Here is a 26688-nt window from a genome sequence, read left to right as displayed (position 1 = left end):
TAGATAGAGATAAGTATTGATTTGGGTGAAGAGAAGGGCAATGTACCAAATGTGAGTGACCAATATGGCAGCATTGAGGATGAGAAAGACATAGAGGTACATGGGAGGTATAGACAACAAATATGAACCCTTTTGCACATACAGTACTGTGTTGTCAGTGAAGGCAAGCATGGGTGTATGGGTGGAAAGATGGGTGGACAGGCTGAACTATTAGGTATGTAAAAAAAAAAAAAATAAAATAATGCTGTCACGTTGATTCCTACTCATAGTGACTTTATAGGACAGAGAGGAACTGCCCCATAGGGTTTTCAGTGTTGTAATTTCTACAAAAGCTGACTGCCACATTTTTCTCTTGTGGAGCTATACAACATGAGAATTAGTAAATAACATGAAAAGAAAAATCAAAGATAAATGAAAGGCTTAAGTAAACAGTATTCTTTATTTTTGAGGTTTGATCCCTCAAGTCCTGGCAGCCCTAGGTACTCATTAATGTCTTCAAACAATTTTATTCTTAAAAAATCATATCCAACTTCTATGGTTTTCCTCAACAGGAGATTTTTTGCTATAAGTCTCATAGATGGAGTCAGAAGTCACATACTTACTTAATTACGTGTTTGATATATGCAGTTATTGTAATTATGTGTTGATGCATGTCTTCACTGAAAGATTCTAAGCTCCCTAAGGTCAGAGACTGTGCTGTTTTATTCAATATCCTTTCTGCAACATTAACCACAGGATCTGGCAAATGGAATGAAATTGAGAAATATCTGTATATTGAATAAATTAATGATTGAGGTCCTTCATTTAAGGAGAAAAACAAAACAAAAACATCTTGAAAAGGTTTGACAGAAATTGAAAGGAGAAACCTTGTGAGAAATATTTAGTTTCTTATGCATTTATTTATTTTTATGACAGAATAGTACCAATAATGTTTAGGGACAAAAAGGGTCAAATTTAAGAAAAGTCCATTGGTTCAAAAATTATTGGTAAACTTGAAGAATGCACTTATAAAAAGGAAGTGGGAGACCAAATCCAGGTAATAATAGATTGAGGAGTGATGAGAAATGCCAAGAGAATCTTCTTTGTCAAGAAAACTGGCTATTAAAAAAGATAAGAGGTAGAGTTGGGTTTACAGGTGCATATTAAAATTTAAAGGTAGTCACTATAAGTACAGAAATGAGATGTAGGACTTCCAAGTCTCTAGAGAAAGATGAAAGGCAACCAAGAAAAAAAAAAAAAAAAAGGTCAGAAGTTCATAGATTGAGTAAAATGAAGTGAATGATGAGAAAGATGTGAAGTAGAGAGAGGTCATAAAAGAATATCATCAAGATTTATATAGTTTAGGCACATAAAATGTATGTCGGAAATGGAAAGGCAATAATTCAAAGTCCTAAATTAAAAATGTCAGCCATAAATGCATACATAATAACAATAGCTATAATTTTTGTGTACTAATCCTTTACAGTGATTCCTCATTGAAACCTCACAATAATCCATTTTACAGATGACAAAACTGAGCCATAGACAGAGAAAGAGACTTGAGCAAAGCACATGCCAGCATGTTTTGGGGGCAGATTTTAAACTCGGGGAGTCTGACTTCAGAACTTGGATTCTTAATAACCACCAAGTCCGTCTCCTGAACTAGAATGCCAACATCAATACCTTCATTGCCCTTGAAATAGAATTCAATCAGTTTGATGCTGTTAATTCATCCATAGCATTGATCACTGTTGTTTATAAAGCACTTTCAAGATTAAAAGTGCTTTTTATTGTACTGTATGTGTTTATTATGACTGTCATCTTAAACCTATTGCAATAACCCCTAATGATATGTATAGGTAAAAGTGTCAAAATGTTCATTAGCCTCAAAATTTAATAAGCCTAAGGAGATCTTATATCTAAGAGATGTGCAACAACCTAATTTCCAACAACTAGTTATGTGACAGCTGTGGTGAGGCAGAGAATTCTGGGTATGGAAGTTATTCTGGCTATGAAAATTGACATAGAAGTAACTTCACCAGTAACTGAAGGCCATTAATAAAAATTACTTTTTGTCTCTAGTACACTGTAGCTGATAAAGTACTTTCTTAAGCATTTAAATCTTAGGCTAATAAGACTAACCACACTGAGCTACCACTCTAAGCCATCAGTGTTCTTAAAAAAAAGTTAGACTTCAAAATTGTGTAATAAATTCTAATGACTAAAAGTATCACCTTTTATAGCTGAGCAATCTTTCTTATGGATTTTCCTTTTTCTATCACTCCTTTAGTCACTTCTTCACTCAACAAACATTTGCTGGATATGCGGTATGTGCCCTATGCTGTGCAATACAATATTGTCCTTCTCATTCTTTCACAGATTTCAATTTTGTATCGAATTTTTTTCACCTTTTCTTTTTTGCCCATCTTGTCCTTTATTTTCACACAATTTTCAGACAATTACAATTTTAGTCTAGTTGAAAAATAGATAAGTGAACAAGCAATTTCAATAAATTGTTGTAAAGTATATAATGGAGAAATTATTGATTCTGTGCTGGAACGAGGGAAGAAACTCCATTCCAGACATTGTGAATGGTGGGACAGGGCAGGGCCCCAGGCTCTGAGGAGGAACGAGTAAGCTAATACTTTCACAATGAGTATGAATTATCCTGGTGGAATGCATTAAGACAAGACATTCCAGGCAAAAACATCACTGTGTCCAAAGACTTGGGCATCTGAGAGAATGTGGTATATTCAAGGAGCTGGGATGGCAAGATATCCATAGAGCAGCAAAGTAAATCAAGAGGAATAAGGGTGGAGTGATTGAGGCCAAAAGGTAAAGCATGCAGAATGTCTTACTGGGAAGTTAATGTAAATTTTTAAAAATGGAATTGAGAAGAAATATTACTAATTTGAAGAATTGGCAGAGATGTCAACAGTTCAGGGAAAGTCTGCAATAAATATCTCCAATAGAGTTATCAGAGGAAGAAGGGCCACTGGAGGAAGAATTAATGGGGTTTGAGGAAGAGAGTGAAAGCGGTATTTAAGGACAGTTCTCAGATTTTTGTCTCAGGTAATTGGTAATATCCTCTGTGGATGATAAACAGAATAAGGACAGGTTTCAGGGGAAGATAGTCAGGAGAAGAAGATGCTGAGGATTTTAAAAATTTTCTGCCTTATTGGATTTTCTTAAATTATTCATTCCTACTATTACCACATAAGGCCTTATCATTCCTTCCCTTTTGAAGTTTCCCTTAAATGTCCTTTATTTGTGAGAATGATGTGGCCACCATTGCCAAAGATGACTTAGGTGATCTGAATGCCTAAGGAGGTTTTTTCTTCACCCTGCTTCTCCTCTGCTTCTGCACATAAGGTCAAAGAACTTCTAAATTGTAACTGTGCCTCAGTCAAGAGAATGCCTTCCTTTCTTGAATCTACAAACAAATGTTCTGCAGGTACATTTTCGAGTTTGCCTTAATACATCACTCTTAAGTATGGTAGGCATAGTGATATTGACTGAAATTTCCCTACTCAAATGGAACTGTTAATGCATGAACTTGTAACACATTGCTTCAGACCACTATTGGAATTAGGCGCCCTCGTGCTCCCACTGATAGAGGCCCTAAACAACAGAACAAAGCACTGCCCAGTCCTGCACCATTCTCACAATTGTTGCCATGCTTGAGCCCACGTGTCACAGTCACCGTGTCAATCCATCTCTTTGAGTATCTTCCCATTTTCTCTGACCTTCTACCTTGTCCAACATGATATCCTTCTCCAGGGACTGGTCCCTTCTGAAAATGTGGCCAAAACATGACAGATGAAGTCTGGCTATTCTCACTCCTTCCCCACCCCCCATGTGAATGCTGCCCTTCTGATGTCTCATGGCTGGTGCATCTTCCTACAGTAGGTGGGTGCACCTCCTTGCAGTAGGTGTTCTGCATGTCAGTCTATCTCCCAGCTATTCTCACTTCTAGGGAACATTCTGGCTGTATTTTCCAAAGTACAAAGACAGATTTGTTCATTCTTCTAGAAGTTCATGGTACATTTAATATTCTTCACCAACATCACAATTCAAATGTATCAATTCTTCTGCTGTCTTCCTTAATTACTGTCCAGCATTACTTGCATATGAGACTGTTGAAAATACCATAGCTTGGGTCAGATGCATCTTCAAAGTGACATCTTGCTCTTGAACATTTTAAAGTTCTTCAGCAGATTTTCCCAGTGCAATATGTCAGTCATCTGATTTCTTGACTTCTTCTTCCATGGCTATTGATTGTGGATCCAAATAAAATGAAACATCTGACAACTTCTAACATTTCTCCATTTATCATGATGTTTCTTATTGGTCCAATTGTGAGGATTTTTGTTTTCTTTATGTTGAGGTGTAGTCGATACTTAAGGCTGTAGTCTTTGATCTTCAACAGTAAATTTTTAAACATTTTCAAGTCTTCTTATCTTTCAGCAAGCAAGGTTGTGTTATCTGCCTATTACAGGTTGTTAATGAGTCTTCCTCCAATCCTGATGCTGTGTTCTTCTTCATATAGTCCAGCTTTTCAAATTATTTGCTCAGCATACACATTGATTAAATATGGTGAAAAGACACAATCCTGACACACCTTTACTGATTTTAAACCATGCAGTATCCCCTTGTACTGTTTGAACAACTTCCTCTTGATTGAGGTACATGCTCTTATGAGTGCAATTCTGGAATTCCCATTCTTTGCAATGTTATCCATAATTTTTTATGATCCACACAGTTGAATATTTTTGCATAATCAATAAAACACAAGTAAACATCATTCTAGTATTCTTTGCTTTCAACCAAAATTCATATATCATCAGCAATGATATTCCTCATTCCACATCCTCTTCTCAATCTGGCTTGAATTTCTGGCAATATCCTGTCAATATAATAATGCTGCTGATATTTTTGAATTGTCCTCAGCAAAATGCTACTTGTGTGTGATATTAATGACAGTGTTTGACAATTTTTACATTCCGTTGGATCATCTTTCTTTTGAATGGCTACAAATATATATCTCTTCCAGTCAGTGGGCCAGGTCTTTCATAATTCTGGGCATAAATGAGTGAGCACCTTCAGTGTTGCATCCATTTGTTGTAACATCTCAGTGGGTTTTCTGTCAATTCCCGGGACCTTGTTTTTCACCAATATCTTCTGTGCAGCTTGAACTTCTTCCTTCAATGCCATTAGTTCTTGATCATATACTACCTCCTGAAATGGTTGAATGTTGGTAAATTCTTTTCAGTACATTGACTCTCTGTCTTCTTTCCTCCAATTTTTTTATGTTTTTTTTTATTTTTTATAATTTTTATTGTGATTTGGGTGAAAGTTTACAGAGTAAATTCATTTTCCATACAGCAGTTCATACACAATTTGTGTCATAACATTGATTGCAATTCCCCACAATGTAACAGCTCTTTTTCCACTTCCTCCTCATAGTTACCTCTTCTCTGTGTCCTTCCCTCCCCAGCACTCCCACCTCCCAAGTGGTCTCCCTGTGCATACACTGCCCTTCTGTTCTCCCACTATTGATTGCTCTAAGTAGTGTACCCACCTGATGTAAATGTTCAGGTTATATGCCTGTCTATTATTTGGCTGGAAGCCAAATAATATGAGTGAGTTCAATTCCAGATCTGAAGGGTAGCTAGGGGTCTCACCAGGCTCTATCAAACCAGCAAACCTGTTCTTTCTTTATTTTTTTAAATCTTCCATCTACTTTTGATGCCTCCTGCATTGTTCAATATTTTCCCCACAGAATCTTTCAATATTGCAACTGTAGATTTGAATTTTTTCTTCAGTTCTTGCAGCTCAAGGGATGCTGAGCATGTTCTACACTTTTGATTTTCTACTCCAGGTCTTTGCACATTTCATTATCATTTTCCTTTGTCTTCTTTGGAATCTTCTTCAGCTCTTTTACTTCATCATTGTTTCCTTTCATTTCAGCAAGAATAAGTTTCAGAGTCTCATCTGACATCCATTTTGATATTTTCTTTCTTCCTGTCTTTTTAATGAGCTTTTGGTTTCTTCATGTATGATGTCCTTGATATTATCCCACAATTCGTCTGGTCTTCAGTTATTGGTCTTCAGTGCATCAAATCTATTCTTTAGATGTTTTCTAAATTCAGGTGGGATATGCTCAAGGTCATATTTTGGCTCTTGTGGACTTCCTTTAATTTTTTCAGTTTCAATTTAAACTTGCACATGAGCACTGATTTTCTGTTCCACAGTCAGCCCTTGGCCTTCTTCTGACTGGGATATTGAGATTTTCCATAATTTATTTCCACAGATGTAGTTGATTTGATCCTTCTGTATTCCATCTGATGAGGTCCACATGTATAGTCACTGTTAATGTTGTTGACAAATGGTATTTGCAATTAATAAGCTGTTGGATTTGCAAAATTCTATCATGCAATCTCTGGCATCATTTATATCACAAAGGCTGTATTTTCTAATTAGTGATGCTTCTTCCTTGTTTCCAAGTTTCACATTTCAATCATCATTTATTTCCAATACAACATGAATGCATGTTTGATCAATTTCACATGGAAGAATTTGATAAAAATCTTCAAATTCTTCTTCTTTAGCTTTAGAGATTGGTGTGTACATTTGAATAATAGTAAGATTAACCTATCTTCTTTGTAGGTATATGGATATTTTCCTATCACTGACAGCATTGTACTTCAAGATTGATCTTGCAATGTTCTTTTTGACTGCGAATGTGGTACCATTTCTTTTCTAATTGTCATCTGTGGTGTAGTAGACCATATGATTACCTAATTCAAAATGGCCAGTACCAGTACATTTCAACTCACTAATGCCTAGGTTATTGATCTTTATGAGTTCCATTTCATTTTTTACAACTTTCAATTTTCCTAGATTCATACTTCACACACTGCACATCTGAATTATTAATGGATGTTTGCAGCTATTTCTTTTCATTTTGAGTCATGCCACATCAGCAAATGAAGATCTTGGAAGATTTACCCCATCTACATCATTAAGGGTGACTCTACATTAAGGAGGCAGCCCTTCCCCAATATTTTCAGTGGCCAAATCTTTCAGAAGTCAACATGGCCATGTCCTTCTTTCTAGTCTGTTTTAGTGTGGAAGTTCCACTGAAATTTGCCCACCATGAATGACTCTGCTGGTATTTGAAATACTGGTGACATAGCTTCCAGCATCACAGAAATTATCACAGTACAATAAACTGACACACTAGTGGTGGTCACATTACTAGAATCAGGTTTTAAAAGAGAGGACATTTTGACAATATTATTGGATTATTACTGAAATCTAACTAAGCAGAAATTAAATTAATAAATGTTAACCTGTACTCTTCTATATGCATTGTATTTATCTTGATTGATAAAAAATAACTATAACTATACATCTCAAAAAGAAGCCCTGATGATGCAATGGTCAAGTGCTTGAGTGCTAACTGAAAGGTTGGTTGTTCAAAACCTCCCAGCCACTCCATGGAAGAAAGTTTTGGCATCCTGCCCTGTGAAGATCACAGCCTAGAAAACCCTATGAGAAGCTTGGCAGATGATATTCCTGAATACATGTTTGTATATGCTATAAAAATACCCATATACATTATAGAGCTAACAAAGTGAGGATAACTTCTAAGCCACAACTTAGCACCTTCAGGGAGTGAGTGGCAGGAGCAAGGGCTTGAGACCATGGTCATGGGGGACATCAAGCTCAATTGGACAACACAGTACACACAGACATTGTTCTACATTCTACTTTGTTGAGTAGTGACTGGGGTCTTAAAGGCTTGCAAGCAATCATCTAAGATGCAACTATTGATCTTTCCTTGACTGGAGCAAAGAAAAGTGAAGAAAATGAATGCCATATGGAAACAATTACTCCAAAGAAATAATGCACCATGAGAATTTAAGCCTGTGTTACTTTGAGGCAAGAAGAACTAGATGGTGCCCAGTTACCAATGCTAACCACTCAGAAAAGGATCAAAATTGGATTGTGGATAGATTGGGAAAAATGTGGAACACAGTTGAAACATATATAAAGACCAGGATTACTGATCAGATAGGAACTGGTGAATCCCCCAAGACTATGGTCCCTAGTCACCCTTCAGTCTTTGAACTGAACTCACTCCTAGGGCTTAACTCTAATCCAACAACAGATAGACCTACGAGCTGAACAACTACATCTGGGAGATTCACTCTTTAGAACGATCAATCATGGAGATTGGAAGAGCAGCATTTGCTCACAGAGAAAGCTAGGGTGGAAGGAATACATAGGCAAGAGCAACACAAGAAAAGGGTAAGCATAGGGAGGAAGTAGGAAGAGAGCTATTACATTAGAGGATAGTAATCAGTGTCACAAAACACAATGTATATGAACTGTTGAATGTAAAACAAATCTGCTTTGGAAAATTTCACCCAAATCACAATAAAAAGTTATATATATATATAATTCCCTATGGGAAAGTTCTACTCTGTTATATGGAGTGACTATGAGTTATAATTGACTCAATGGTACATAACAACAAAAGCAACATACATTTTTAAGTGTTTATAATATTTTTTTTTTTTTCTGAGTAATGTATACAAAATAGTTTTCTTGCTAAATCAAAAAGCAATCAACTTCACAGGTGCTAATTTCAGTAACCATGTTGACTATTATGATTCTTTCCCGCTCAGAGTCCCTTTTTTGTATCCAGACAAACTGCATGAAAAATGAACTAAAATTAATCTGTAATATAGAAGCAGAATGTCACTAAGAGATTAAAAAATTATTTTTATCAGTGAAATCTTCAAGAAGATCACAAAATGGCCAACCTATTGGAAGACACTGGCACTAGACAATTCGAAAAACAATTCAGAAAACTCAAGGACACAGTAGAAAGCATAGTTTGTGAGTGCAGCACGAACATGTATGAATATTAGTGTGTGTACTAGACAATGATAATTCTTTGTGTGACAATAAAAGAGACAGAAAAAGCAGATGTTTTAAGTTGATTGGAAGAATGGCAGCAGGTAACAAAAATAGTTTGTTCAAGTAAAAATATTTTTTGTAGCATTATTGTGATCATTGTCAGCTTACTCACCAATAAGTACCTGTTCAGAAAACTAGATGCTATTTATCCATCAAATATTATTATACACTTTGTTGTGCTGGTTTTTCTCCTGTGTTTTTCATCCCCGCTACCCTCTACTCATCCTTAGGTTTTGTGGCATCAGGAAGGAAGAATAAAAAATATATTGTTTATAATAAAATTAGGTAATCATGTTAAGACCTAGACTAACTCTAGAACAATGATAGGCAAACTATCAGCCTGCTACTAGTTTTTGTAAATAAAATCTTATTGTAACATAGCTGTCCCCATTTGTTTACATATAATCTATGGCTGCTTTTATGCTACTAGAACAGAGTTAAGTAGTGACAGAAACCACACAGTTTGCGAAGCCAAAAATATCTACTGGCTGGACCTTCACAGAAAAAATGTGTGGACCCTTGCTCTAGACTGACTGTGTGGGAAGTAAAAAAAAGAGGAGAGAATTTTTTATGCAAAGGTAAACTTGCTATATCATTAAATTTGACCACTTTGGCAATAGTAAACTGGTATACAAATTTTAGTAAAAGAAAACTTATAAGAAAAGGAATTTATTTAAATGATTTTTATGCAGTCAAAGATAAAATCCCAAAAGTAAAACTGAATTTACTCCCAGATCAACCCCTAGTATTGACATTCTAAACAAAAGGGACATTGTTGATACGTGCTTCAGAAAGAGTCACTATAAAAATCCAATGGTTAAAACACATGCATTAATAAATTGGCCTTTCTACTGAACTTAATAAATTTAAAACAAACAAACAAAAAACCACAACAGTCTTCTCCAATCTATCAATGCCATCAGTCACATGAGAGCATTTGCTAACAACTTACTTATACCTGTCTACTAAGTGTCCATCACTTCTCTGTCAATGTGTCATATTGTAGTGGTTTGTCTGTTGCCACTAGTATTTCAAATACCAGCAGAGTTATTCACAGCAGATGGCTTTCAGTGGAGCTTCCAGATTAAGACAGTTTAGGAAGAAGGGCCTGCTGATCGACTTACAAAAAACAAAAAATCGGCCTGTAAAAACCTTGTGGATAGCAGTGGAACATTGTGTGATATAGTGCTGGAAGAAGAGCCCTTCACTTGGAGGGAACTCAAAATATGACTGTGTGGATCATAATAAATTATGGACAACATTATGAAGAGTAAGAATTACAGAATATTTAATTGTGCTCATACAGAGCCTGTATATAGACTAAGAGGCAATCAATCAAACAGAACAAGGAGATACTTAATAACCTAGTTGACCACGGGTAATTGTTATTTTGGTATTTTAGGAATATATATGTATTTGGATTTTTTCCCCTCTGTGTTCATACAGATGAGCCCAACCTGGCATTCTTATCTCTTTCTGACTTGTCTCAATCAGACACACACCAGAGGCCTCGTCATATTCTCTGAGGGCTTTACTGTTCACTTTGCTCCCAAGTTCCTTAGTCTTAACTCTTGCTTTTATTTTCTTTACCATTACAGCCCGTTAATTAAACAGCAAGGCAACATAGCACATTCATATACGGCATGTGTTTTTCAACAAGTACAAGTGAAATCTAGCACTCAAATTTAAGAAAAAATTTTAATAAAAAGTGTTTAAAATCTGCCTTGAAAGAACTTAGTGTTTTCTTATTTTATTCTTTAAAAATAGCACTTTCTGACAAAATTACTTGCTTCCACTCAGAAGAAAACAAATACTAGGACACCAAGATTGTTGAAGGTCAGAATTAACATGCTTTCATTAATTAGTCTATCTGAAGATGTTTTCTCTACTTGTACCTTTACTACAACTACTTATAACCAGCTTTCCTTTAATCAAATCTTGACATTTCCAAATTCACTAAAAAATAATTTAAAAATACAACAATAAAGCTTAAAGATCATAGATCAAAACGTATAAATTATATGGTTTTAAAGAATACTGATTTTTGTTTCCATATGTTGCTAATTAATTGCATTACTATGTACTAAAGCATTTTATTTCAGTCATTGGGGGAAGGTGAAGAGTATGAGACAAAAACGTGTAACAATTATTTAGTGTCCTTGAACAACATTATTAGGAAGAAACTGTACCTCATCTGCAACATATTCAACATCAGTAATCACATTTCTCCTGAAGACAAATAAAAGAGAATTGCATCCAGGTGCACATGTATTCTCATCTCCCCAGTGGTTTGCTACAAAGATCTCCCCAAAGGCAGTCCCTGATTTTTTGGGCAGGGTCACCAGTAAAAGCATTTTAAAAGGCTGGTGTGATTGGCATCTGGATTCTACAATAGTCAAACCTTTCCGCAAATGATCATGGACCTGTTTTTGCTAATAGGGAAAAGAAAAAAAATGACAAGGAGAGAGAGGGTCACCTTTGGAATGCCAATCTGAGCAGTTTTGTAGTTGCTATTTTTACCAAGTTCCATTTGGATTAACAGCATTACATAGGAAGATGAAATTCTTTCTGAAAATCATGTGGATTTACTCTACATTGCTGAAAAAAAAAAGAGAGTATTATTCTTTGCTCTCATGGCACAATTATATTCCCTTACATCTGCATAAGGAAAATAACGTGGCATTTGCTATTCTAGCTTTGGAAAGAATTAAGTACTTTCAACCCTGTGCGTTGTTGTTCTTAGGTGCTGTCAAGTTGGTTTTGACTCATAGTGACACTATGTAAAACACAATGAAACACTGCTGGGTCGTGTGCCATTCTCATGATTGTGCCTATGCTAGCGCCCCTTGTTGCAGCCACTGTGTCAATCCACCTCACTGAAGGTCTTCATCTCTTTTACTGACCTTCTGCTTTACCAAGCATGATATCCTTATCCAGGGACTGGTTCCTCTTGATAACATGTCCAAAGTATATGTGACAAAATCTCATCATCCTTGCTTCTCAGGAGCATTCTGGCTATAGATCTTCCAAGAAAGACTATTCATTTTTTCTAGCAGTCCACGATATACTCAACATTTTTTGCCAATACTATAATTCAAAGATACTACTTTTTCTTTGTTGCTGTGGAGTCAGATCCAACTCATAGAGATCCCTCCTTGGGTTTCCAAGGCTGTATCAGTACAGAAGTAGATTGCCCAACCTTCCTTCCCTTGGTCTTCCTTATTCATTATCCACCTTTTACATGCATATGAAGCAATTGAGAATACTATAGCTTGGATCAGGCATACCTTAGACCTCAAAGTGATATCTTTACTTTTTAAAACGTTAAAGAGATTTTATGCAGCAGACTTGCCCAATTCAGTATGTCATTTGATTTCTTGACTCCTGCTTCCATATTCAACATATTAATTGTGGATTCAAGTAAAATAAAATCCTTGACAACATCAATATTTTCTCCGTCTATCATGATGTTGCTTGTTGTTCAAGTTGTGAGGATTTTTGTTGTTTTTATGTTGAAATGCAAGGAGCTCTGGTGGCATAGTGGGTAAAATATTTGGCTGCTAACCAGAAGGTCAGTGGTTCAAACCCACCAGCTGCAAAATGGCCAATACAAAACCATTTTAGATCACGAATGCCTAGGTTAATGATCTTCAAGTGTTCCATTTCATTATTGACAATGTTCAATTTCCCAACATTCATGTTTCGTACATTCCACATTCCAATTATTAATGGATGCTTGCAACTATCACTTCTCATTTTGAGTAGCGTAGTGCCTAAGGCATTTGACTATTAACCAGAAGGCTGGCATTTCAAACCCACCAGCCACTCCTTGGAAGGAAGATTGGGCAATCTACTTCTATAGTGACACTGCCTCAGAAACCCGAGAAGGGGTCACTATGAGTCAGATCCGACTAGACAGTAGTGAGTTTTGAGTTTACATCAGGAAATGAAAGTCCCAAAATCTTTACTCCACTCACATCATTATGGTTGACTGTACTTTCAAGAGGCTTCTCTTCCACAGACATATTCCAACCTGAGGAGCTCATCTTCCTTCACTTTATCAGTGTTCCACTACTATTCATAAAGTGTCCACTGGTCTTTGTGTGTGTGTGTGTGTGTGTGCGCGCGCTTTGGGTGCAAATTTACATGTTTGTTGTTGTTATGTGCCGTCGAGTCAGACCCGACTCATAGCGATCTCTCCTTGGGTTTCCGAGGCAGTATCACTATGGAAGTAGATTGTCCCATCTTCCTTCCGAGGAGTGGCTGGTGGGTTTGAACTGCTAGCCTTCTGGTTAGCAGTCCAGTGCCTTAGGTACTATGCTATCAGAGCTCCTGAAACACACTACTTACCTAAACTAACACAGACTGAGGTGGAAAAGTTAAACAAACCCATAACAAAAGCAGAAATAGAACTGGTCATTAAAAAAAAATTACAAAAAAAAAAAAAATAAATAATAATAAAGCCCTGGCTCAGACGGTTTTACTGGAGGATTCTACCAAACATTCAGAGAAGAACTGACACCAATCCTACTCAAGCTATTCCAAAACATAGAAAAGGATGGAATCCTCCTAAATTCATTTTATGAAGCAAGCATAACCTTGATACCAAAACCAGGCAAAGATCACTCAAAAGGAAAACTACAGACCAATACCCATCATGAATATAGATGCAAAAATCTTCAACAAAATCCTAACCAATAGAGTCCAACAAGATATCAAAAAAATAGCTCATTATGATGAAGTGGGGTTCATATCAGGTTTGCAAGGATGGTTCAACATTAGAAAAACAATCAATGTCATCCACCACATAAATAAAACAAAGAAGAACCACATGATCATATCAATTGATGCAAAAAAGGCATTTGATAAAATCCAACACCCATTCCTGATCAAAACTTTCAGCAAAATAAGAATGGAAGGGACATTTCTCAACATCCTAAAGGGCATCTATGCAAAAACAACAGCAAACATTATTCTCATTAGGGGGAGATTGAAACCATTCCCCTTGCAAACAGGAACCAGAAAAGGATGCCCTCTATCACAACTTCTATTCATTGTACTGGAAGTCCTAGCCAGGGCAATAAGACAAGAAAGGGAAATCAAAGGCTTCCAAATTGGTGAGGAAGAACTCAAACCACCCCTATTTGCTGATGAAATGATCTTATACCTAGAAAATGCAAGAGACTCAGTAAAAAATCTACTGGAACTAATTGAGAGATTTAGCATTGTGGCAGGATACAATATCAATATGCAAAAATCAGTTGGATTCCTGTACACTAGCAAAAAGATTACTGAAAAAGAAATAAGGAAATCAATACCATTTACAATGGCTACCAAAAAAATAAAACATTTAGGAATGTCTTATGAGAGACACAAAATACTTGTACAAAGACAACTATAAAAGTCTATTTCAAGAAACCATAAGAGATCTTCATAAAAGGATGAACATACTATGCTCATGGATAGGAAGATTGAACATTGTGAAAATGTCAATACTACCCAAGGCAATCTATACATTCAATGAAATGCCAGTCCAGATCCCATCAACATTCTTTAATGATATGGAAAAACCAATCACTAACTTTATATGGAAAGGAAAGTGATCTCAGATAAGCAAAGCATTATTGAAGAAGAACAAAGTAGGAGGTCTCACACTTTCCAGTCTTAAAACCTACTATACACCCACAGAAGTCAAAATTACTTGGTATTGGTACAATGACACACATAGATCAATGGAATAGAATTGAGAACTCAGAAATACATCCATCCACCTATGGTCAGCTGATCTTTGACAAAGGGCTGAAATCCATTAAATGGGGAAAAGATTGTCTGTTTAACAAATGGTGCCAGCAAAACTGGATATCCATTTGCAGAAAAATGAAACAAAATCTGTACCTCACACCATATAAAAAAACTAACTCCTGATGGATCAAAGACTTAAATGTAAAACCTGAGACTATAAAGTTCCTCAAGGTAAAAATAGTGGCAAGTTTAGGGGCCCTAACATATGGCATTAATAGAATATCAAGCATAACTCTAAATGTACAAAGAGAAACCAGATAAATGGAACCTTCTAAAAATTAAATTTTTATGTGCTTCCAAAGACTTCTCCAAAAGAGAATTGAGATTGGGAAAAAACACAGATTGGGAAAAAATATTAGGCAATGACTATCTGACAAATGACTTATTTCTAGAATTTACAGAAAACTCCAACACCTCAACAACAAAAAGACAAATAATCCGATTAAAAAATAAATGGGCACAAGACATGAATAGACACTTCACCAAGGAGGACATTCAGGCAGCCAGCAAATACATGAAAAAATGCTCACGATCATTAGACATTAGAGAGATGCAAATCAAAACAACAATGAGATACCATCTTGGCCCAGCACTAGTTGCAAAGTTCAACAAGACAGAAAATAACAAATGCTGGTGAGGTTGTGGAGAGATTGGGACTCTGATACACTGCTGGTGGGACTGTAAAATGGTACCACCATTGTGGAAAGCAGTATGGTGATTTCTCAAAAAGTTGAAATTAGAAACAGCATTTGACCCAGCCATTCCTTTACTAGGTATATATGATAAAGAAGTGAGAGCCAGGTCAAGAACAGATATATGCACACCCATGTTCATCACAGCACTATTTACAATAGTCGAAAGATGGACACAACCTATGTGCACAACAACAGAAGAATGGATAACCAAACTATGGCACATAGACACAATGGAATACTATGCAACCCTCAAAAATAATGTAGAAATTGGCAAACATTGCATAACATGCATGAACTTGGAGGACATTATGCTGAGTGAAATAAGTCAATCACAGAAGGACAAATATTGTATTTGTCTATTATTGTAAAAAGTCAAGGAAAGGTTTATCTATGGAAGGAATTTTCTTTGTTGCTTACCGGAGGTGGAAGGGAGGGGAGGAAACACTATTAGGTAGGTAGAGCCAAGTATTGATTTGGGTTAAGAGAAGGGTAATATACCAAATGTGAGTGATCAGTGGCATTGAGGAAGAGGAAGACATAGAGAGGTGCATAGGAGGTATAGACATCAAAGATGAACCCTTTTGCACCTATGGTTCTGTGTTGTTGGTGAAGGCAATTATGGATATATGGATGGATAGATGGATGGACAGGCTGAACAATGATGTATGTCTATGCAGAGGGGTGTGTGCCCATAACCCTGTATAAGGTTGGCAGACAATGTTTCTATAAGTGTATTTTTATGTTCTATAAGAATTTCTAGTAGCATAGTGCCTAAGGCACTTGACTGCTAACCAGAAGGCTGGCAGTTCAAACCCACCAGCCACTCCTCGAAAGGAAGATGGGGCAATCTACTTCCATAGTGATACTGCCTCGGAGACCCAAGGAGTGATCGCTACGAGTCAGGTCTGACTCGATGGCACATAACAACAACAACAACAACAGGTATATAGCAGAGCTGACAAGGGACAAGGTTGTGGTCACCTCTTGGCCACAGCCAGCTACCTGGAGGGAGTGAACTGTTGGACCTGTGGGCTTGGGACCATAGTCACAGTGGACATTAAGCTCAATTGGCATAACATACTATACAAAAACATTGTTCTACTTTGTATTTTGGCAAGTAGCGACTGGTATCTTAAAAGCTTACAAGTGGCCATATAGATGCAATGATGGGTCACTACTCATCCAGAGCAAAGAAAAATGAAGGAAATCAAAGACACATGGAAACAATTTGTCCCAGCAACTGGTACATCGTGTGATCCTCAGCCTATACAACTATGAGACCAGATGAATTAGATGGTGTGTGGCTACAACTGTCAACCACTTAGAGGGGGATCTCAGTTAGTGATCCTGGATAGAGTGGGAGAATAATGTAGAACAAAACTCAAAATCATTTAAAAAAAAAAAAAGGACCAAGTTTGCTGGTTTGATAGAGCCTGATGGAACCACTGAGTCTATGGTCCATAGCTGCCCTTCAGGTCTGGTATTGAACTCACTCCTGTGGCTTCCAGCTAAACAAAAGATAGGCTTATGAGCTCAACATTTACCTTAGGTAGATATACTCCTTGAAGAGATTATTCATGAGATAATAGAAGGGCTGGGTATGCACAGGGAGACAGCTCAGGGGGCAGGAGTACATGGAGGGAAGGACTCAGGGAAGAAGTAACTATGGGGAGGAAATGGGAGGGGAGTAGTTGCATTGCGGTAAATTGTAGTTAGTGTCATGAGACAAATTGTATATGAGCTGTTGTATGGAAAGTGAATTTGCTCTGTAAACTTTCACCCAAATCACAATAAAAATTAAAAAAGAAAAAGAAATCCCTGGGGATCTTCCAAAAAAAAACAACATTAGTAAAATCATGTAGTACAGTTCTACTCTTACACCCATGAGATCTTCATAATTCAGAATCAACTGGACAGCAACTTTTTTTTTTTTTTTTTAATAAATGCCAAGACCTGATTTTGACACTTGTCACTCTGCTTTCGAAGCTCTTGTTCTTAGTCAAATAGCAGTGGGAAGTTAATAAAAAAAATACAAACCAGACTCACTGCTCTCGAGTCGGATCTGATTCACAGCGACCTCTCCTTGGGTTTCTGAGGCAGTATTTCCTTGGAAGTAGATTGCCCCGTCTTCCTTCCAAGGAGGGGTTGGTGGGTTTGAACTGCCAGCCTCCTGATTAGCAGTCAAATGTCTTAGGCACTATGCACCAGAGTATTAAATTTATACTATGGTGTAAATGACCGGTAATACAGACTTCTTAGAGATTCATTTTTGGAAGAACACTTGTATTATACAGATGGAGTAAAAATAGGTCTTAGAAAAATTATTATACATGCTTTATTTTTTTTTTTTTTAAAAAAGTCAAGTCTCTTCCAGCAATTATGAGGTTTTCCAAGTGAATTAATTACATGTTCCATGGTCATTATGGGAGCTCTGGTGGTGTAGCCCATAGGGCATTTGACTGCTAACCAGAAGGCTGGTGGTTCAGACCCACCAGCCACTCCTTGGAAGGAAGATTGGGCAATCTACTTCTGTAGAGATACCACCTTGGAAACCCAAGGAAGGGTCACTGTAAGTTGGAAACTACTTGACAACAGTGGGTTTGGATATTATTATTTTTAAATTTGTTTTATAGTCATTATGTTTGCCTGAGAATATAAAGACTGCTTAAAATACAATGAAAAGTGAAACAATGACACATATCACTTTAGTCCACTTAACAATTTCATTTAGATCTTACACATCTATCTTATACTAACACTTTGAATTAATTGCTAGGGAAAAAAAACTTTCTTTGCCCTACTGTACAGTTCCTCAGATGTCTTTTGGGATGCAAGTAAACAAAGCCAACACTATTTAACTGTTGGCTACCTGGAAAGCTTGGGAGCTCTGGTGGCATAATGCTTAAGGCATGTGATTGCTAACCAGAAGGCTGGCAGATCAAACCCACCAGCCACTCCTCGGAAGGAAGGTTCTGGAATCTACTTCTGTTGTGATAGCTCCTCGGATACCCAAGGTGGGCTCACTATGAGTCAGATCCGACTCAATGGCAGTGAGTTTCAATTATTTATTTATTTATTTTATCTGGAAAGCTAGCAACCATTGAGACAAACCCAAAGAAGCTGAGCAGTAGTGGGTAAGGAATATTTAGTTATCATTGTTTCACCTCCCATCCCTGTTTATGACTTTTATATGCTTCTTATCTACAACTTCTAAAACACTGTGTACATATGCTCCTTTCTCCCCCATGGGAGAACACTAGCTTTTGAATCAGATATCTCCAATTCAAATTCCAGCCCTGAAACTCAGTAGCTGTGGTACCTTGAGCAAGGTACTTAGTGGAGACTCATCCCTCTTGTACTATGAGGGTAAAATTATCTATCTTATAGGGCTGAAGAGGAATGGAATGAGATAATTTACTAGTAAACTAAATGCAAGATGTTAGTTACACACTTAACTTCTCTACATAGAAAACATGCACATTTAGAGAAAACTCTTCAGTTTCATTAAACTGCCTTAGGTGATTAATTAGGTAAATTTAGTTAAACTATGATGCAACTCAATAAAATTATATACTCAACCAAATCTGACAATTGAGCCAAAGAATCAAGCCAATAAACTCAATGTAGACTTGGCTACTTTACAAATAAAAGGGAACCTTAAACATAAGGCAAAGCTACCTATAAAAAGGCACCAACAATGCTCAGGGGTGTGTCAACACAGGAAGAACTCTTATTCTCTAGGAATCACCAAAGCTCAAGGGAGTAGTTAAAGCCAACATCGTGATCTCGCTGGCTTGTCCTTCACTTGACGTGTACTCTAAGCACATTTTCTGTGCATCTGGAGTCTTTGTTAAAGACAGAAGGATCCTGCTTCATGAGGCCGCCGTTTACAGTCTAACTTTTTTGAAGAGGAATTTGGAAAACTTCCCAGACACTACATCTGCCCCTAGCACTTGCACCTCCGAGTATAACACCGGCAAGGGAGACAGTGAGGACGACTAAATTTATTAACGGTGGACGGGCCACTCTATCTTTCACTGCTACAACAGTAGGTGATCCCATCAAAAATCTGTCTACTGGCTAGCCGGCAAATCCAAGCTGACATCCTTATAGCAGCTACACCCAGCTGAATGGAAACGAATGCTGTCTCCTTGAAGAAACATATCACGAGCCAAATATTGGCCCAGGGAGGTAGTTGCTATTTCCATTTGGAAAAAATAATTTTTTTTTTTTTAATTTTTCATCCACATATTCTTTTTTTTTTTTGCTCATTAAAGAATATTAAACAGACCCAGAACATTTTAAGGGAGTTCAGTAGTTGAATTAGCCAATATTCAGTGATGATTTTGATGCACAGGGCAAGTAGTAGGTTGAATTAATCTCAATATAGCTCAGCTGAAACAAAATCATGATTCATTACAATTGTACATCAACATGCAGCCTTACACAAAAGAAACTATTTACCATTTTAGATAAAAATAAAACAATGATAATTGAGCTGCATTTTATAGCTCAAATTCCATTTCATTGCTCCAAATATATTCAATATGTTAAGAATAGCAATTTGCTACAAAATGACTCTCATTAATTATATTAATAGTTTTATGAGTTTATAGAATATTTATATTTAAAAGTTAACAAAGTTAGAAATAATTGTAATTTTCTGTATCTATACTGAAACAGTGCTTTTTAAAAACTAATTCATAGAGGTAGACATATTCCAGCATATTATAGTACCAATAGCTGATAGGACCAGGAGTAGGATAAGGCTAAGTGAGGTAGGTCTTGCAAGTGCAGGGTTAGAGCCTGTCTTAATTTAAAATTTTGATATTTTCTTCATCATGATTTTTTATATTGATTTTGACTTTTTAAAAATATTACATTAAAATATTATTTACTTTGATTATTGAGTTTTCTGGTGCCTCCAAATTTTATGCATGAAGCCATTATATCACTCACCCCACCCAATCCTGGCCCATAAGTTTTCTGTGAATTTAGTTCTTCCGTATGCTTTCAACGACTCGATGGCAGTGAGTTTGGTTTTGGTTTATATGCTTTCAACAGAATATGATAGTATTATCTTAGTGGCTTTAATAAAAAGCCTTCAAATGTCTCAAATACTTTGCAACATTTCTCAAAATCCATTTACCCAAACACTTTTTCCCAAAGAGCAGTGATGAATATTCTGGAGACATTTTGGTAAATAGTGTATGAATGAGTTGGAAACAACTTGACAGCAGTGAGTTTGGGGTTTTTTTTTGTGGGAGGCGGTTAGTGACATTTGAGTGCATACTTTGATCCAACTGGGCTGGGCTTCCTTTCCTTTTCTTTTTTCACTTTCCTTTCCTCCACTTACATGTTTCCCCCAGAACACTGAAAAGATGGGTATACTGATACAATTGGGCTAAATTTGTTGAAAGACTTAATTACTATTTCTATAAAAAGGCATAGTAAAACTTCATTGTAAAGGGATATAAAAATCATAGAAAACACCATGGGACTCAGTGCCTCTTAAATAAAACACTGTCAACCATGGTTACTTACCAGTAAAATCTGTATTGACCGGCAGAGTGGAATTGGGAAATTTACTATACCCGTTCCCTGTAAAACGAATTCCTTTCATCATTGTGGCCCTAGGAGCTGCTAGAGATGATTCTCTCCTTTCTAGCTGATATATAGGAATGGGTCCATTCAGTTCTTCAGGCGGAAGCCACCTAAGATGGATGGTCGTGCTGTTGACTCCTTTGACGACAGGAGACCTCAGTTGGGCTGGTGCTAAATATTAACAGAACACTTGTTACATTCAAGAATTTGGTTTCTCTCATGAGACACAGATATTTACATAGCTGTACACATTTAAAAAAAAGACATTTGCTGTTGAGTCGATTGTGACTCGTAGTCACATTGGCTGATTTATCAGATCACTAGGCCTTTCTTCTAAGGCACCTGTGAGAGGACCCAGACCTCCATCCTTCGGTTAGCAGCTGAGCCTGGTAAACATATGCACTTGCTAGGTACTCCAATGTACACATAAAATTGTGTATATCACACTCCAAACAAAATCAGTATCATGTCAAGTATTTATATGGTGCTAGGAAATGAAAATATGAAAGTTTAATTTTTATTAAATCCAATTTATATTGACAGTTCTACTCTGTCACATGGGGTTGCTATGAATCAGAATCAACTCAATAGCACCCCAAAACAACAATAACAAATACTTAATGCAAAACTTACACAATTAAATGATTTTTATGTCCCAAATAATTTCTCTCCTCTTTCCTGCTGAATAACAGATTTCATATACTATAGCAGCTGCTGTTGGTGCTCTATGTAGATTCTTTTTACCAAGAAAGTGCCCTTATACCCCAGCTGTTGGTCTCTAATGAGGGTTGCTCCCCTCTCTGGAGAACTCCTCTTGGTTGAATGGAAGCTACCTTATCCAGGAGAGGCAGAATCCCCAGGAAAAACCTGCAGCCAAAGACTAACACTGATCATAATAGGCAGAGTCTTTTTCTTAATTTGGCATCAACTATCAGGTGCAATTCACAAAGGTCAAGCAGTTAATGGAATGATTGAAACTGGGTATTTGGGAGACAAAAAGGAATGTGGAGATTGAGAAGAACTGAGTGGAGTGAATTATCACTAATTTGTTCTAACTCAACCCAAACTCACTACTGTCGAGTCAGATCCAACTTACAGCGACCCTTCTTTGTGTTTCTGAGGCAGTATCACTACAGAAGTAGATTGCCCAATCTTCCTTCTGACAGGTGGCTTGTGGGTTTGAGCTGCCAGCCTTCTGGTTAGCAGTCAAATGCCTTAGGCACTATGCCACCAGAGACAATGGATTTGTTCAAGCAAGAATTATGTGCAAAGATTTCCACATTTTATAGTTTGTAAATTAAAAAAAAAAAAAGTCAGAAATAAGTTAAATTCTCTGATTTTTAAACCTTAGTACCTGATTTTTATTAAACAGAATGAAAGAACATTCTGAAGGCCAAAGCATGTGCATGATGGAATGAGACTATGACCACATCACTTTACAAACTCTAGTGCGGGAAGAAAGGATTCTAGGAAGCCTCTTGGGCTTTGCAGTAGCAGAGAACATCCCTGGTTCTGAAGGGACCACACCACTCAGAGTGATCTGAGGATTAGGGCAATGAGTGCCCAATGCCTTTGCATACACTGGGGCTTTGGCATACTTTGAGGGCCTGGGACACTGGTAATTCTTCAGAAGCAGGAAAGCCCAAGAATGTTAAGTTTGCCCTAAAACTTGTTAGAAAGGCAGAGGAGAGGAACAACTGCTTTGCTGAAAGTGAAGATTTATTTTATTTTTCCATGCAAAATAGACTCTATTTTTTTCTTTAACATAAAATTTATCTCTTTGCCAAGTGAAAAAAATTAATTATGATTAAAGGTCCCTGAATGATATGAATGGTTATTGCTCAATTACTAGCCTAAAGGTTGGTGATTTGAACCCATCCAGTGGTGTCTAGGGAGACAGGACTTATAATCTGCTTTTGAAAGGTTATAGCTTGAAAACACTATGGAGTACAATTCTACTCTGTACAAACAGGATCTCCAGGAGTTGGAACAGATTCACGAGTAGGAATAGGCAACTAACAACATTCTGATTAGCTTCCTCAATCTAATCTGAGAGCCTCAGTCTTAAGTTAGATGAAATTATTCATTTATTATTGATATTTGAATGTGTTCCTGCCATCTAATTTTGTTTCTATTTGCCAACTTTTCTTGTTTTTCTCTTCCCCAACCTGTCCTTGACTTATATTGGATTGATTTTGTTAATCCTTTTCTTCTTTTTAATGTTTTAGATGTTCGACATCCTGTTTCTTATCCTCTAATGGTTATTGTAAAATACTTTTTTACAATAATGAACTAATACAATATTTGTCCTTCTGTCATTGACTTATTTTACTCAGCATAATGTGATGCAAGTCCCTCTATGTTATGTGGTGGGAGCTCTGGTAGCATAGTGGCTAAGGCACTTGACTGCTAACCAGAAGGCTGGTGGTTCAAATCCACCAGCCAATCCTCGGAAGGAAGATGGGGCAATCTACTTCCGTAGTGATACTGCCTTGGAAACCCAAGGAGGGGTCGCTATGAGTCAGGTCCGACTCGACGGCACATAACAACAACAACACATTATTCTTTAGTGTTGTGTACTATTCCATTGTCTGTATGTACCGTAGTTTGCTTATCCATTCTTCTGTTGATGGGCACTTATGTTGTTTCCTTCTTTTTCCTATTGTAAATAATGTTGCAATGAACATACTCACTTCCATCGAGTTGGATACGACTCATAGTGAACCCTCCTTGGATTTCCAAGGCAGTATCACTACAGAGGTAGATTGTCCAATCTTCCTTCCGAGGAGTGGCTGGTGGGTTTGAACCGCCAGGCTTCTAGTTAGCAGTCAAATACCTTAGGCACTATGCTACCAGAGCGCCTGCAATGAATATGGGTGTGCATATATCTGTTCTTGTCCTGGTTCTCACTTCCTTAGGCTGTACACCTAGTAATGTGATTGCTGGATCAGATGGTGTTTCTAATTTCAACTTTTTAAAGAATCACCATACTTTTTTTTCCCCCATGGTTATATCATTTTACAGTGCCACCAGCAGTGTATGAGAGTCCCAATCTCTCCACAACCTCACCAGGATTTGTTATTTTCTGTCTTGTTGAACTTTGCCACTAGTGCTAGGGTGACATAGTATCCCATTATTGTTTTGATTTGCATCTCTCTAATGACTAATGATGACAAATTTCTGCTCATGTGTTTGCTGACTGCCTGAATATCCTCTTTGGAGAAGTGTCTACAGACAAAATAGACTTCTGTCGGCTCGGTGCCTCTTCAGTAAAGAGATCACAAACACACTTAATGGTCAAGTCTAAGATTTATACCCTGTCTAAGTGTGTCTAAGGAAAATGGAAGAATTGATGCATTTGAACTATGATGTTGACAAAGAATACTGAATATACCATGGGCTGCCAAAGAAAGAATAAATCAATCTTAGAAGCAATACAATCAGAATGTTCCTTAGAGTGAGAAGAGTGAGACTACTTCCCACGTACTTTGGACACAATTGGGAAAGACCAATTGCTAGAAAAGGACTTAATATTTGGTAAAATGGAGAGCCAATGAAAATGAGGGAAACCCTCAATAAGATGGATTGACACAATAGCCACAACAATGGACTAAAAAACACACCAATTATCATTGTGTTTCATGCAGGACCAGGCCATTTTTACTACCGTTATACATAAGGTCCCTGAGTTGGATCAAACAGAACCAACAACAACAACCGTGTGAGTAAGCTGGATTTGAGAGGTGAAAATGAAAGAAGAAGGAAGAGAAAAAAAAAAGTCATAATCATCAAGCCTATTTATTAGGGGTCCAAAGTAAGGCTTCGGACTTTTAGTCTATACTTTGTCCACATAGACCTACCCAGACACAATGTCATTGCCTAAATATAGATTAAAATGACATTAATTCAAGAAATGATAGCTTTAACGTATAGAAGGATATTCATTTTAAAACAGCATAGAATAATTGCAATTTATTACTTGGCTGGAAATTTTGGCCAGCATTCCAAAGAGAAACAATTACTTGTGATCTTGTTTTAACATTTTGCAAAGAAAAGAAAGCATTGTGCAAAAAATTCATCAACTTAGAAAGATAATTAGCAATTCTATTCTTCTGCCACTGCAATCCATGTGATAGTTTTACAAATATATGCATGTATATATGAACCTTTAAATTACATGCCTGATTTCCCTTAGTATTTCTCACCAGAAATTTGCTAAATAGTGGGTTCTCAAAGATTTCGTTCTACAAACTATGACCCCTCTCCAAAATAACCCAAAACAAAATAAATGGGTAAGCCATCCAGAAATTTCTCCTCCCACTAAGCTTCTATTCAGCATTTGAAATTCCAGGCTTTTTATAAAAATGTCAGCAGATCCTTCTTGGTCATGAGCAAAACTATGGAAAGCTTATTGTCTAAGATTATTTAGCCCTTGGCTCAGGGAAACAATGGAAGACCAATTACATAATTTTTCATTTTATAAAATTTACTACTTAGAGACTCAAAACAGAAATTTTGATCTTTTCTGTTATGGTTTTTATATTTAAAATTACCTAGTAATCTGGAAAACAGGGACCTGGACTTCAGTTTGAAAAATACCTAGCCCAGAGATACCCAGTAGAATTTTCTATAATGATAGAAACAGCCTAGATCCTTAAGTCTAATACAGTACTCCCTAAACTCCTAGTGGCTATGGAGCACTTGACATGTGGCTTGTGATACTGATAAATGAAATATTTAATTTAATTTAATTTAAATTCAAATATCCATGTATGGTTCAAGGCTATGTTATCAGATAGCACATATATAGATAAATTAAAAAATCATAAATTATACATATTTGGTGTGTTGAAAACAGATTAAAATGCTAACAAGATATTTAGAGGCAGTATGAATAAACCTCTTGTAGTTCTTAATAACTGAAGAATTTAATTATTTCTTAAAAAACAGTCTCTTCCTCAAGGACAAGTTTATTTAGGGTTTGACACACCTTCATTTTACTCCAGTTACCCAGCCAAATGAGGGTAATGATAAAGTTTTGTACCACTCCCCTCCTAATTGATAACATAATCCAAGAGCACATCTTAATGGGAGACATAAATTCACTGCTAAACAAATAAAACAAAAGGAATTCTAAAAGTTTGGTATATTTTTAATTCTCCTAAACATGGGTACAAGAGTTCCTCAGTGGCACAAATTCCTAACCAAAAGATTGTTGGTCCGAACCCCCAGAGATAACTTGGAAGGAAGGCCTGGTCGATTGCTCTAGGAAGTTTGCACCTTTGAAAACCCTATGGAGTGCATTTCTACCCTACACATATGGTGTAGCCATGAATTGGAATACGTTAGATGGCAATGAGGAGCTCTGGTAGTGTAGTGACTAAGGCACTTGACTGCTAACCAGAATGCTAGTGGTTCAAACCCACTAGGCACTCCTTGGAAGGAAGATTGAGCAATCTACTTCTGTAGTGATACTGTCTCAGAAACCCAAGGAGGGATCGCTATAAGTCGGGTCCGACTCGATGGCACCTAACAACAACAACAACAGACTACAATGGGTTAAAAGTGGGTTGTTGTTGCTGTTGTTGTGTGCCATCGAGTCGGCCCCAACTCATAG

General features: G+C 36.9%; 1 protein-coding gene across 1 annotated transcript in view; it reads right to left on the bottom strand.

Annotated features, from left to right (window-relative positions):
• USH2A (usherin) overlaps positions 1-26688 on the bottom strand; it is a 1482371-nt gene that overhangs the window by 980114 nt on the left and 475569 nt on the right. Inside the window, exon 20 of the mRNA XM_007952540.1 lies at positions 21012-21242. Within this exon, the coding sequence (XP_007950731.1) occupies positions 21012-21242 (231 nt within the window). The remainder of the gene's footprint in view (positions 1-21011; positions 21243-26688) is intronic.

Source organism: Orycteropus afer, unplaced genomic scaffold (genome assembly GCF_000298275.1).
Source record: "Orycteropus afer afer isolate SDZICR_OR568_19922 unplaced genomic scaffold, OryAfe1.0 scaffold00013, whole genome shotgun sequence".
Classification (NCBI taxonomy): Eukaryota; Metazoa; Chordata; class Mammalia; order Tubulidentata; family Orycteropodidae; genus Orycteropus; species Orycteropus afer.
The sequence above is the reverse complement of the archived record's forward strand: the minus strand, read 5'-3'. Positions and strand labels throughout refer to the sequence as shown.